The sequence below is a fragment of the Bos mutus genome, chromosome 14 (genome assembly GCF_027580195.1).
Source record: "Bos mutus isolate GX-2022 chromosome 14, NWIPB_WYAK_1.1, whole genome shotgun sequence".
Classification (NCBI taxonomy): Eukaryota; Metazoa; Chordata; class Mammalia; order Artiodactyla; family Bovidae; genus Bos; species Bos mutus.
In genome coordinates, this window is record NC_091630.1 from 50966063 (window position 1) to 50980169 (window position 14107).

At 37.9% G+C, this 14107-nt stretch overlaps 1 protein-coding gene across 2 annotated transcripts in view; it reads left to right on the forward strand.

Moving 5' to 3' along the window:
* Positions 1 to 14107, forward strand: part of PPP1R42 (protein phosphatase 1 regulatory subunit 42) — a 44846-nt gene that overhangs the window by 14619 nt on the left and 16120 nt on the right. Inside the window, exons 5-7 of one of the 2 annotated variants that reach the window (XM_070382308.1) lie at positions 1194 to 1325; positions 9522 to 9639; positions 12007 to 12138. In XM_070382308.1, coding sequence (XP_070238409.1) covers positions 1194 to 1325; positions 9522 to 9639; positions 12007 to 12138 — 382 coding nt within the window. The remainder of the gene's footprint in view (positions 1 to 1193; positions 1326 to 9521; positions 9640 to 12006; positions 12139 to 14107) is intronic. The other variant, XM_070382309.1, reaches the window with a different exon arrangement.

A 14107-nucleotide genomic window follows, 5' to 3' on the forward strand; every position in this document is an offset into this window, starting at 1 on the left:
CTGCCTGCAATGCAGGAGACCTGGATTCAATCCCTGGGTGATGAAGATCCGCTGGAGAAGGAAATGGCTACCAACTCCAGTATTCTTGCCTGGAAAATTCCATGGAAGGAGGAGCCTACCAGGCTACAGTCCATGGGGTCACAAAGAGTCGGATACAACTGAGCAACTAACCCTTTCACTTTCCCCTACTATGGGAGCATGGAGTCTTAACCACTGGACCACCAGGGAAGTCCTGGGTAGTGCTTTAAATTGGAAAAGAAAGGAGTGACCTGATTTCTATCCTATCCTCCCTACTCTCCTATAGAAACAACTATGTTTCAGCTCAACCTCAGCTGAACCAAGCAGACTTACCCCACTGTGGGGATGGCTAGTTCTATTACAAATTGCCACTGAAAATACTTTTGCTTGCTCATTTTGGCATAGATTCAGGCAGATTCTGAAATCCTATTTGAAAGGAATACTTTTAAAGCTATACTTCAAGTCCTGAAAAGTATCAGGAAGTATCTTCTCTAAAGGTGGGATACCTGAGTGAGTTGTCTCCATCTTGGTAGAGAATCCTGGGCCTTAACAGTTTAGATGCCTCTGACTTAGTGTTGCTCTATTATATACTTATGTCCTCATTAACAGCTGATTTTGAAGTTCTTGTTGATTGGTAATTATTATTTTACCTGGCTCCTGAACATACAAATTACCAAGAGAAAACTATATGGAGAGATACAGATAAAAATACAAACAAGATATTCTTTCAATTCTTGATCATGTTTCCTATTTAGAAAAACAAAGATGAAAACTGTTTCTCCCTAATCTTAGTGATATTTAACACAGAAGGATAATTTGCTTAAACTAAAATAAGCATTTTTTCTACAATGTGTTATTTGCTTATTGGGACATCTTTTTTCTCTCTTTCCTTCTTTCTTGGCTTCTATCTATAAATTTCTCTCATATCTTGGAAGAGAAAAATCAGATTTATGAAGGAACTTTAGACAAAAATAGTAAGTTACATTACAATTACCATAGTCCTAAAAGTTTCATCAGAAAAAGAAATGGCATAAAAACAAAACTTCCAAGGATTTTTATTTTCTTGTCTAAAGAGGAAAACAGCCTGAACTGATCAATTAAAAATTTTTCACAGATTAGGATTTCTGGTTTCTACATATAGCATTTAAGTAGATTATTTATTAATCCTAAATTAGTTCCTTTTCTTACAGAAATCCCTCTCTATATTGAATATCAGCAATAATAATATTGATGACATAAGAGACTTAGAAATACTGGAGAATCTTAATCAGCTCATAGCAGCTGACAACCAACTTCTGCATGTGAAGGTAAGGTAAAGAAAAAAGTTTTCAATATTTACATGAAATTGTGGTTGAAAATACTTATTTTACTATAGCTATAAACTTACTTTTAAAACTATTCTAAGTTTGTTCTAAAAGTAGTTCATTAGTCTTTACTTTGTAATGTATTTATTTGCATAATTCTGCTCTTACCTGATTTTCTCTTCCATACCCCAAGATCTCCATCCCTCACCGACAGACAGATGTTTCTCTGAGAAGCAAGTATATGCTTTTTCCACTCAATGTTATTTTTCTATCAAATGTTTCCCTCTAGATACTTTGCTGTCAAAGGTCCATATAGTCAAAGCTATGGTTTCCCCAGTAGTCATGTACAGATGTGAAAGTTGGACCATAAAAAAGGCTGAGTGACGAAGAAATGCTGCTTTTCAAACTGTTGGAGAAGACTCTTGAGAGCCCCTTGGACTACAGGGAGATCAAACCAATCAATCCTAAAGGAAATCAACCCTGAATATTCATTAGAAGGACTGATGCTGAAGCAGAAGTTCCAACACTTTGGTCACCTGATGTGAAGAGCTGACTCATTAGAAAAGACCCTGATGCTAGGGAAGATTGAAGGCAGGAGGATAAAAGGATGACAGAGGATGAGATGGTTGGATGGCATGATCAACTCAATGGACATGAGTTTGAGCAAACTCTGGGAAATGATGAAGGACACAGAACCCTAGGGTGCTGCAGTCAATGGGGTCGCAAGGAGCAGACACAACTGAGTAACTGAACAAGACACTAGATTTCTTGCCTCTTAACTCTGATCTCCCAATGAACGAGTTTCTAGTAACTGTAACTAGACGTGAACGCTCTCCTTGCTGCTCCTCCAAGGGAAACACCTGTATCTTTAATTTATTCTAATTTGCACTAGCTATATTCTGGTCATATTATGCCATATCATACCACATTCATTCAATTACTCATTCATTCAAACATGTATTGAGCATCTACATGTTTGCCAGGCATTATACTACTCTATGTAGATCAGAAGAAGAAAGAGTACAGGCCCAGGGAATAAAAAAAAAGTCAACAAGTGATCAGACTACAATGTGGTTCTGTTTTCATAAGTATTATAGTATCACTAACTTAGCCTAGGGCTAGGGAAGACTTCCTGGAACCAGTCATTTGTGAGCTGAACCACTGCCAAGACCTCATAGTTTCTGGTTTGGCAATGACGTGGCTGTGATATAATTCCTTTACATTAGACCATAGGAAGAAGAATAGGCTTCTTTCCCCCCATAAATAGAACTCTTGTTTCAAAAGCACTTACAGCAAGAAAAAAAAAAATAAGCACTTTCAGACAGCTATCCACTGACTCTAAAACAGTTATTTCTGGTCTTGTTTCCAAATTTAGCACTATTACCTTGCTCATCTCATAGCCACTGTAGTTGTTCACTTGCTAGGTTCTGTCCAACTCTTTGCAACCCCATATACTGCAGCACACCAGGATACCCTGTCCTTCACTATCTCCCAGAGTCTGCTCAGACTCATGTCCATTGCATTAGTGATGCCATCCAACCATCTCATCCTCTGTTGCCCCCTTCTCCTCCTACCCTCAATCTTTCCCAGCATCAGGGTCTTTTCTAATGAGTCAGTTCTTCACATCAGGTGGCCAAAGTGTTGGAGCTTCAGCTTCAGCATCAGTCCTTCTAATGAATATTCAGGGTTGATTTCCTTTAGGATTGACTGGTTTGATCTCTTTGCTGTCAAAGGGACTCTCAAGAGTCTTCTCTGGCACCACAATTCAAAAGAATCAGTTCTTCAGTGCTTAGGCTTCTTTATAGTCCAACTCTCACATCCGTACATGACTACTGAAAAAACCATAGCTTTGACTATATGGACCTTTGTTGGTAAAGTGATATCTCTGCTTTTTAATACGGTGTCTACGTTTGTGATAACTACGGTCAGCAGTAGATAATTACTAAAATAAATATTATTCTACTACAAATGAATTCCCCCAAATATCAAAATGCCTTTAAGAGCAAGGCCTTTTTGTCGATTTCAGGATGCCCTAGAGCTCAGGCCAGTGCCTGGCACACAGTAGACACCTACTACGTGTTTATAAAATGAATGAATACAATAACAATTTAAAATATTCAACCATCTGGGGAAGGAAAGCAAATCATTTAGTAAGTTCCGAAGGCTGAGATACACCAGAAGTTGCTTTTCCTTCCCATAGAGAAAAGATATTCACATTGTGAGGATGAAATCTCAAGTTCTTTTGCTGCCAGCAAGAAGATACACACAATTAAAAACACTGAGACACAGCTTCTTGGATGTCTGAATACAGACTTGCCTAGGAGTCATTTGGAATGTGCTTTTATGGTCATTTTAAATCATCCTCCGAAGGCTTAGTCAAAGGGCAGGAAGGTTAGCATCAGAATATTAACTTAGTTCTCTTTATATATTCCTGGGATCAGCGTCTCCATTTTTTGGCTTTAATTTTTCCATTCTTTATACTCATTGATCAAAGTTGCCCCAAAGCTGCTGACATCAAGCCCTGTGCCATGGGAGAGAAAGCTCAATGTGCCATACATAAAGTCACTGACACCCATCCTAAGAGTCTTCAACAACAGACAGCTTTGTGCCATGGGGAAAAAGAAATGTACATCATTAGAGAATTCTAACCAAACCACTATAATTACCGATGGCTTTTAGCACTCAAACCAGCTGCCCTTTATTTGGACACTGTAGGTTCCTCAAATGCATCTACAGAAAATACATGAAATAAAAAAATGAAAAAAATAATGGTCCCTTAGGATGATTGCATAAGGACCTGGAGGAATCTGGGCAAATAGCTTCTGTCCTCCCTGCTATTTGGGATTTCATTTCCTTCCCTCTCACCCACAGCTGCCACGGACTCCTTCCCCCAAGATCTTCTAGCCCTGCCAGCATCTCTCCTATTCCCTAGTCCAAAGTCCAGGCAGAGACTCTGGGTGAGGGAGACGAGGTGCGGGTAGAAGAGGAGTAGAGGAACAAACAAAATAGAAGATAAATCCTGTCTCTCCATTCTATGTCTGCAGCACTTCTAATCAGCAGAATTTTCAAAACAGTTCCATATAATCTCTTACTTAAAACTCTTGTTCTGCTTCTCACCTCAGATCCATTCATTCATTCAGGCATTCACTATTTCTTCTTTTTCATTCATTCAGAACACCTACCATGTGGCAGCACTTGCTAGACAAAGGGGAAGACGATAGTGAGCAAAAAAAAAAAAACAGATCCAGTCCCTGAACTCAAAGATCTCTCAGCATTGAGAGGAAGAGAAACATTAAGCACATAACTATCCAAAACATAAGTAAAATTGTACCCCAGGCAAGTGCTATAAAGGAGCAGTATGTCGCTCTGAAAGCCTATAACTAGGGGAACTACCTTAGGGAGCTGAATGAAGGCTTCCCTTAGGAAGGCAGTGCTGAGCTGAGCTCTGAAAGAACAGAATGGCTTACCAAGTAAAGAGAATAATGTGCAAAGGCCGAGGGGCAGGTAAGAGTAGGACTCAGGGAGCCTGCAAGAAAAGCCATAAAGGATGCAGTCAAGTAGGGTAAGTTGCTTCCAAGAACTGAGACAAAGAAAGTACAAAATTGTCAATGTATTGCTCAGTGGTAATGTTAGTGGTTCCTGATCAAACGCACCAGGTTGTAACAGTGCCCAGTGATTGAGGAAGCAGAGGCAGTGACCAAGACCCTTATAATTCCAAGTGTGGTCCTAGAACCAGCAGCATCAGAAGTGCAGAATCTCAACTTCTGCCCCCATACCTACTAAACCAGGACCTGCATTTAAACAAGAACTCTACATGATTCATAAGGACATAAAAGTTAGAAAAGAATTGGTCTGGACTACTATTTAAGGAAGTGTAGTGATGGTGGGTAAGAGATAGGATAAAGCCCAGAGGAGGTGGAGAGACTGGAAATTGAAGAGAAGGATGATCCCAAGAGTAGGAGGCCTGTGGAGAGAGGAAGGGATGAGAGAACTAATTCATTTGGGAAAAGAGGTAGGACTTTTCCTTTGCTGATAAAAATTGGAAAAAGGAATGGAAGAGGAAGTGTGAGACCAAAGGCAGAAAACTGAGAGAACTCTATGCTAGATGACCCAGTTCTCTTTAATAAAAATGGTGGCAGAATCAATCACTGAGGAGAAAGAAACATTTTAAGCCAAATAATAATCCATACTTTAGAAACTCCCTTTTTTAACTCATAGAGCTCTAGTTTAAATATTTTCTTTTGACTAGTATTTATTTGCATTTTTTCCCTGGTAACTCTTTTAAATAAGAATGAGACAATGGGGACTTCCTGGCAGTCCAGTGGCTAGGACTCCATGCTCCAAATGCAGGGGGTCTGGGTTCAATCCCTGATCAGGGAAATAGATGCCACATATAGTGCAACTAAGAGTCTGCATGCCACAACTAAAGATCTCGCATGACTCAACCAAGACCTAGCACACCCAACTAAATAAATATTTTTAAAAGAATGCAACAATGTATTAACCATTTATAATAAAACCTGGATTTCTGCAAGTAACTTGATGAGCCATGAACTAGTAAAAGGCCAACATTATATATCTTGCTGATACTATTAAATCAAATAAATATCATGGCTGCAAAAATGTATAACAACTTGAAAAAAAGTTTAATCTTTACCTTCAGTTTTTATGTCTGCAAAGTTTGCTAAGTCAATAAAATGATGTGAAAAGTTCATCTCCCAGTCAGATATATCAGTCAGTGATTTACTTCATTAGTTTTCTGATGCCCATTTATCATGAGGTAAAGCATTTTAGAATGAACAGTGGAAATCAAAAATTTGACGTGCTTGCCTTTTATAAAATATTTGACTTATAAGATACAAACAAATAAACCACTATGGCCTGTCATGTATTTCCAGTTTCTAATTTATTCAACCTCTGCTCAATATTGATCCTGACAAGCAAAGTAACTCAAAAGATAAATTTATTCACTCCACAGTTTAGTCAGGAACAAGCCCAAAATTATAGATTTTCCCAGGCAGATGATGACAGGCAGTCACAGGGATGACAAATGGCTGTCTTTAGATTTAGTTAGGACAGTTGGGCTAGACGTTTCCAATAAAGATTGGCGCATGCTGGTCAAATACAGGTTCATCAGTGGCCATCATTAATTGCAGCAAGAGCACTGCCAGTGCAGCACGCTCCTATCCTAGAGCTTAGACACCAGCCCTGCATGGGAAATAAAATCAGCTCCTTAGTATTTTGCAGCACTCCTCTAAGTGATAGCATGACATGATCATTTATCATACCGAGACTGTCCAGAGAAGTGTCTGCTCCCTTTAGCAACTTACTGAAGGGCACAAAAGTGAAAGCATTTTATGAAAGACAGGAAGGCAATGCACAACCAGAGCGTATCCAAAGGGTAATCATATTTCAACACAGGATTAGTTTAGTCTTAAATAAACATACACTGGGAGGAGGAGTATGCTGAGGGCCATTTATCAAGTGATGAACAATTAATAAAAACATACAGGACTCTTTATCCATATAAATTTTAAAGTTTTCTTATTGTTACTATAATGGGCATCATATTCAACACAGTACAAAGATGCAATGCGTAGTTCCATCCTTCCAGAGGTTTTTAAACTAAGAGAAATCCAATTAAATTCTCACAGAAAATTATGGTTGCATCAAAAGCTGTGGAACAAATGCTGAGAAGAGGGCATAACCCATGACCCAGGACTGAAGGATGAAATTAGAACTTTCGAAAAGAACTTTCTTTTAAGGCATCAGTTACTTGTCAGTGGATCAGAACCTGACTCTCTCTTAACGTCACTTTTTCTCTGTGTTGACCAAAATTGAGAGAGAAGTAGCTCAGGGGTAGCAGGGCAGACAAAGAGGCAGAGAAATAACACATGTATTCCCTATCTGCTCTGCCTCACACACTTTACATGCCACAGCAACGAATACTCTAATTACCCTCACTTTATAAATGAGGTCACAGACTTGCCTAAGGTCAAATAGTAAGAAGCGATGTCAGAAAGTTTAGGATTGCTTGTACAATTGCTTATACAATTCCTTGTATTTTTCACATAACTTATTTATTTGAATCCATCGGAGTCTAGCACAAAAATTAACCCGTAACTCAATACATACCTGATGAATAATGAAGTAAGCAGAACTAGAAATACTACTTTATATGGGAAGACATTGGTCTCTGAAAGATTAAAGTGCTCTGCAGTGGGTTCTGAAAACCCAGCTGTGCTTCTAATTATTCCCCAAAAGACAGCATTTCTTCATGTAGACACAGGCACCTATCTGGATGTTCCATTTTTGTTACCTCCTTTTACAGTTTTGGGAGGATATTTAATATGTAGAAGGGACCTGCTACCAAAGCTTCATGGTAAATATATATTCTAAAGTCTAAAGAATAAATATAGTCTTATTATATGAGTTTTTTTCCAAAAATGGAAAAATGAAATATCTAAGCAACAGTAAACATGGATCAAGCAAGAATAAGGTGGAAGATACAAATAGTTAAATAGATATACAATGCTAAATAGTATCCAGCTTTGAAGGTGAGGAAATGCTATGGGGAATAAAAATACCAGCCAATGCATTAACAATTACTTTCAGCTTAGAAATTAAGAATATGTATGTATAATTTGTATTTCCTAATTTTTCCCTTATAACCTATGATAAGTTTGGTCTTAGCCTGAAGAAAACAAAAGAATCATAGGTGTTTGCCTGCTGCTATCCTCTGGAACTTTTATTAACTTTGTAATTCTCATACTCATATTCTAATGAAAAGCAGTCCTCTTGGATATGCACAGTATCATATGTATACAGCAGTGCTCAGAAAACCAAAAGCTCTCCACAGGATTAGTTATTATCAGTATTTATTATTACTGTCAGCAACACATTTGCTTTAAAATAATGGTTTTGCCCTATTGAAGGTAGTTTTCCCTTTTTTTGCCTATGGCCACTGAATTATTAAAAATCAATCATGGGCAACAGAGTAGAAAGAGGGAAGAAAGCAAGGAAAGGAATGACAGAAAGACAAGACATTGGAGAAAGACAGTAACACTGGATTGAAAAAAAACAGGGAGAGAGAGGAGGTGATGAGGGCAAACAGAAAGCTTGTTCTTAAAGGTGACTAATCTGTTTTTCTCACATTTAGTTGGGTTTTCAACCATAGAACAATTTAATCATCCCTTTAAATATCAATAAGCTGATTTTCTTAAAAGCTATTAAAACATGAAAATGTTTATGATGCACATAAAACAAAACTGTACACACAGTATGATTGACAATTAAAAAAGAAATCCCTATGCTCAAAAAAGAAGACTAGAAGGATACATAACACATTAAAAGTGATCTTTGGGACTTCCCTGGTGGTTCAGCAGTTGGGAATCTGGCTGCCAGTGCAGGGGACGCCAGTTTGATCCCTGGTCTTGGAAGATTCCAAATGCCACAAGGCAACTAAGCCCGTGTGCCACGACTACTGACACCATGCTCTAGAGCTGGTGATGCGCAACTCCTGAGCCCATACGTCACCACTACTGAAGCCTGTGTGCCCCAGAGCTGGTGCTCCACAAGAGACGCCACCACAGTGAGAAACCTGCCACGGCAACTAGAGAGTAGCCCCTGCTCACAGCAGCCAGCGAAAGCCTGCACTCAGCAACAAAGACCCAGCGCAGCCAAAAAGAAATATTTCTTAAGTGATCTTTGGGTAATAAACACACATGGGATTTTTTTCTTCATTTTCTCCCTTTGATACATTTTTTATAGGTTTTAAAAGGAAAAGCAACTATATTGCTTGCAATGTCAATGGACTGCTTACTTACTACTCCATAATGGCCTTAATCTGTAAACTTCCATAAACTCTGCTAAGAACAAGGCATCTTCTGTAGCATGGATAGCCAGAAAGGCAAAGTGTTTCCTGAGATACAGGTTGGGTCCATTTAAGCTAGTGTGACACAGTACAATTCTGTGGTCCTCAACTCAGGACCTTACTTTTTGTCTCATCTTTAGCCCCTTCTATTAATACTACAGACCATTTCATCAAAAAAAGATGTATTGTACATCATCTAAGTACCTGGCACTGAGCTAGAACTCCATGGAAAATAGTAATTACCTTTAAAAACAGTTAACTGACATGAAAAAAATATTGATAAGTATGAAATACCTGTGTCTTGCTTTTTTCTCCTCTAATTATAGGATTTGGAGTTTTTACTGAACAAGTTGATGAAGCTGTGGAAAATGGATCTAAATAGAAATCCTGTTTGTCTCAAACCAAAATACAGAGATAGACTGATACTGGTGTCCAAATCACTGGGTACATGTTTCTATTATATTAATATAATTTTCCTAGAGAAAGAGACTTGGTTAACTCTTTAGTTAATGTATCAGCAAGCCTTCAGAAATATGAATATAACATCTGGACCTACAAAAATGGTCAGCTTTAAATTTGATATTTTAATAAGAACAAAAGTTAAAATTGAGAAATAAAACATGAAAAAATATATTCTGTTCAGAAATAATTAAGATATCAAACACTTTCTTTAAAAAAGAAAATGTGGCTGTTACCAACAAAAAATATTTAGTCATAAATGTGTACAACTTGCTGACCTTTTGCCAAGTTTTCATTGGCACAAATCCTCTGAAGATGCCACGAGACTCTTGGTTCTGTAGGTAAAACTGATCAAAGTTTTCATTGCTTGACATTTGCCAAATGGCGCCTTAAGAACTTTCCTTTCATTTAAAATGGGAGCAAAGTAGGGAGTCACTTTATGAGACCCTTACAAATAATAACATTCCTGAATATGCACTATATAAGGGAAAATGGACGAGTGCTCTTCAGTAGGGACCAGCTTACACAGTATCAGAAGGATAAGCACTGCCCTCTCACAGAGGAGATTGTGGGAGAGTTTCTATGACATGCTGTGTGTGCATGCATGCATGCTAAGTCACTTTAGTCATGTCCGACTCTTTGCAACCCCATGGACTGTAGCCCACCAGGCTCCTCTGACAACAGGATTCTCCAGGCAAGAATACTGGAGTGGGTTTCCATGCCCTCCTCCAGAGTATCTTCCTGACCCAGGGATCAAACCCATGTGTCTTACATCTCCTGTATTTGCAGGCGGGTTCTTTACAGTATTCTCAGGCTTCCCTTGTGGCTCAGCTGGTAAAGAATCCACCTGCAATGCGGGAGACCTGGGTTGGATCCTTAGGTTAGGAAGATCCCCTGGAGAAGGGAAAGGCTACCCACTCCAATATTCTGGCCTGGAGAATTCCAGGGACTACACAGTTCGTGGGGTCGTACTGGACTCGACTGAGCAACTTTCACTTTCACTTTCTTTACCACTAGCGCCACCTGACATGCTGTACTTGGGCATCAGTTCAGTCAGTTCAGTTCAGTCGCTCAGTCGTGTCTGACTCTTTGCGACCCCATAAAAACTAACCAACCATTTCAAAACTCATGGCTGTAGTAAACCTTGGTTAATCACAACGCTAGTACAGTGGTTCTCTTGAGGGAAGGAGGGGTTGACAGGCGTATCAAAAGTATCCAAAACGATTTTTCAAAAAACACATATGGGAGGATCACACCCTGCCTACCCTTTACCCCATCAGCCAAGAGTAGGAAACAGAGAACACACAGGAAGAACGATCATGTATATTAGGTATATTTTTAAAGTAAATTACTTGTATATTTATATTTAGAATACTATCATTCATTAAAAATTGTCTTTAAAGAAAGACATGATAAAATGTTCACAATATAATATTTAAAAAGTAGGATGTTAATACTATATAGAGAGTTCCATTTCTATATAATATACACATATATACATGGTACATACCTAGAAAACAAACCAATGCTAAGAAATATACTCAAGTATTATCAGTGATTTCAGTGATTATTTCGGGTTGTGAAATACAGGCGATGTTTTGCTTTTTTCCATTTCTTTGAATTTTCCAAATATCATACATACAACATACAAAAATTATTTGTGTAACTGAATATGCTCAATTTTCAAAACTTTTAAAAGGAACAAAACGTTAAAATAGCTGAAATTTCAATTCGTAGAATAAAGAAGCCAGCTATGTGTATTATTCCTATTATTTCCTATATCTTAATGTATGTACTTTTAAAATACCATGTTACATATATAAAACTTCTTATTGACATTAACATAAAATATACTTTTCTTTTTCTATGAATAACCGTAAAATTATTAAATATTTAATTTTTGTTAAGTATGACATTTTTGTTTTGTAAAATAACAATGTAACTTATGCTTCAAGAAGGGCAACCAGACATCTAATTGTTTATAGTGATTCTCTTTGTTAGTCATGGAAAGGAGAGATACGGATAGTAATTACGGAGTCATTTTATGTTTTTGCCATCACGTTTTAGTTGTTTATAAAAAGCACATATTCTTTTTGAAATCAGAAAAAATAAAAATAAAAGCTCAACAGAAATTGTACAAATACAAGAAGTTGTATAAATAAGGTATTTTAAAAATAAATTTATTTCAGTCTAGAGTGTAACTTAAGTTCATGTGCCCTAAACCAGTGGTATATATATTTTATATGTATTATAATATTTATGTATTATATAGTAATATTTATGTTGTACTGATAGATAGCATTTATAACATGTATATATTACATTTTAAACATATATATTGTTTTTCTCTAGAATTCCTTGATGGAAAAGAAATTAAAAACATGGAAAGACAATTCCTAATGAATTGGAAAGCATCCAAAGATGCCAAGAAAACCAGCAAGAAAAAGAACAGTAAGAATGAGGATACACATAACTCATGCAACAGTAAGTAGGCCATCATTCATAGTCGGTCACTCCTGCCAGCAAAAGGAATATTATACTCAAGAACAACAACAAAATGCCAAAAATTAGGAGGGTTTGTTTCATTTTTTTAATGGGCTTTTTTTCTTAACTTGATTACAATTTCTAGAAAAAATTTCCTATAATGTTTATATATAAAAACGGTAGCTACTATCAAAAAAAGCTATGTTTAGTTCATACTGAGTTATAATTATGTTGGCTATATAAACAGAGAGCCATGAGGGTGGGGGAAATGTATAATTTTATATCTGGCAAAAGTGCATGGGGACTTCCCTGGCGGTCCAGTGGATAAGACTCCAAGCTGCCAATGCAGGGGGCCCAGATTCCACCCCTGGGCCCTAAGGGAACTAAGATCTCATGTACTGCAACTAAGCCCACACATGGCAACTAGAGAAGCCTGTGTGCCACAACTACTGAGCCCATGCCGCAAGGAACAGTCCATGTGGTTGGTGCAACGAAGACCCCGTGCAGTCAAAATTTTTTAAAAAGTGAATGATACTAGTTATCTAAATGGTGAAACAACAATCAGCTATATAACTTGTGAAACTGAAGTCACAAGTATATTCATTTAGTAACAGCACAAAAATCACATTTTCATCAGGATAAAAAATAAAGATGTATCACAATCATATATGTGGCCTATACTTGGTGGCCTGTCCCCTTTCTTAAGTACATACCCTATCATTTGAATATTTTGATTATAATATGCCTAAGGTGGTGTTACAAGGATATGGCAACCTCCCGAGTATAGCCTAACTAATGAAACTAACTGTAGCTAAGTGTAATGTGTAATAATCATCTTTACCATATTGGGGAGTATCCTAGAATTCACTCTTCACCAATTCTGTAGTCAACAATATTGGAATGAGCCACTTCCTCTGTTCCATGTTCGTTTTCTAGTTCCACAGCTAACAGGATGGAGACATGGGAAGAAGTGAGACCAGGCGAACAGGGAAAGAGGAACTAAAACAGTGTAGTGTGGCTTTATGCATAGACAGCATATCCTAGGAGCTCTATCACTCTAGGACAAGGAGGTTGAGGTGAAGAGAAGGAGGTGGAAAGCTCTGATGATTTTGCCATATTGTATCCACTGAACATGAACTGTTACTTTTATCTCACGAGTGATGATACTGTATTGGCAATATGAATTTCTCAAGATTTGAAACTTATAAAATGGACAAGAGGCATTTCCCCCTCTGCTTATACGTGGTTGGCTGTGAAGGGCAAAACTAGACTCAGGGTAAGGATTTACCTGTTTTCAGTATTACCTCAAAGATGCCAAAGTACAACCAAAGCAATGTTGAGAAAGATCAATAAAACTGAAGGGATAATGCTCCCTGTTTTCAAGCTACAGTTGAACCCTGAGCAATGAGGAGGTTAGGGGCACTGACCCTCCCCAATCTCGAAAATCTGCATGTGATTTTACAGTCAGCCCTCCATATCTTTGGTTCCACATCTGAGGATTCAACCAACCTCAGATCATGTAATACTGTAGTATATACTATAGAAAAAAAAATTCATGTAAAAGTGGACCTGAGGAATTCACACTTGTGTCATTCAAGGGTCAGCTGTATACTGCAAAGCTACAGTAATCAGGGAGATCAAACCAGTCAATCGTAAAGAAAATCAGTCCTGAATATTCACTGACTCATTGGGAAAGACCCTGATGCTGGGAAAGATTGAAGGCAAGAGGAGAAGAGGACAGCAGAGGATAAGATGGTTGGATGGCATCACTGACTCAGTGGACATGAGTTTGAGCACACTCTGGGAGATTGTGAAGGACAGGGAAGCCTGGTATGCTGCAGTCCATGGAGTCACAAAGAGTTGAACATGACTTGGTGACTCAGCAACAACAGTAATCAAAACAGCATGGTACTGGCACAAAAATAAGACACACAGATCAATGGAACAGAATAGAGAGACCAGAAATAAA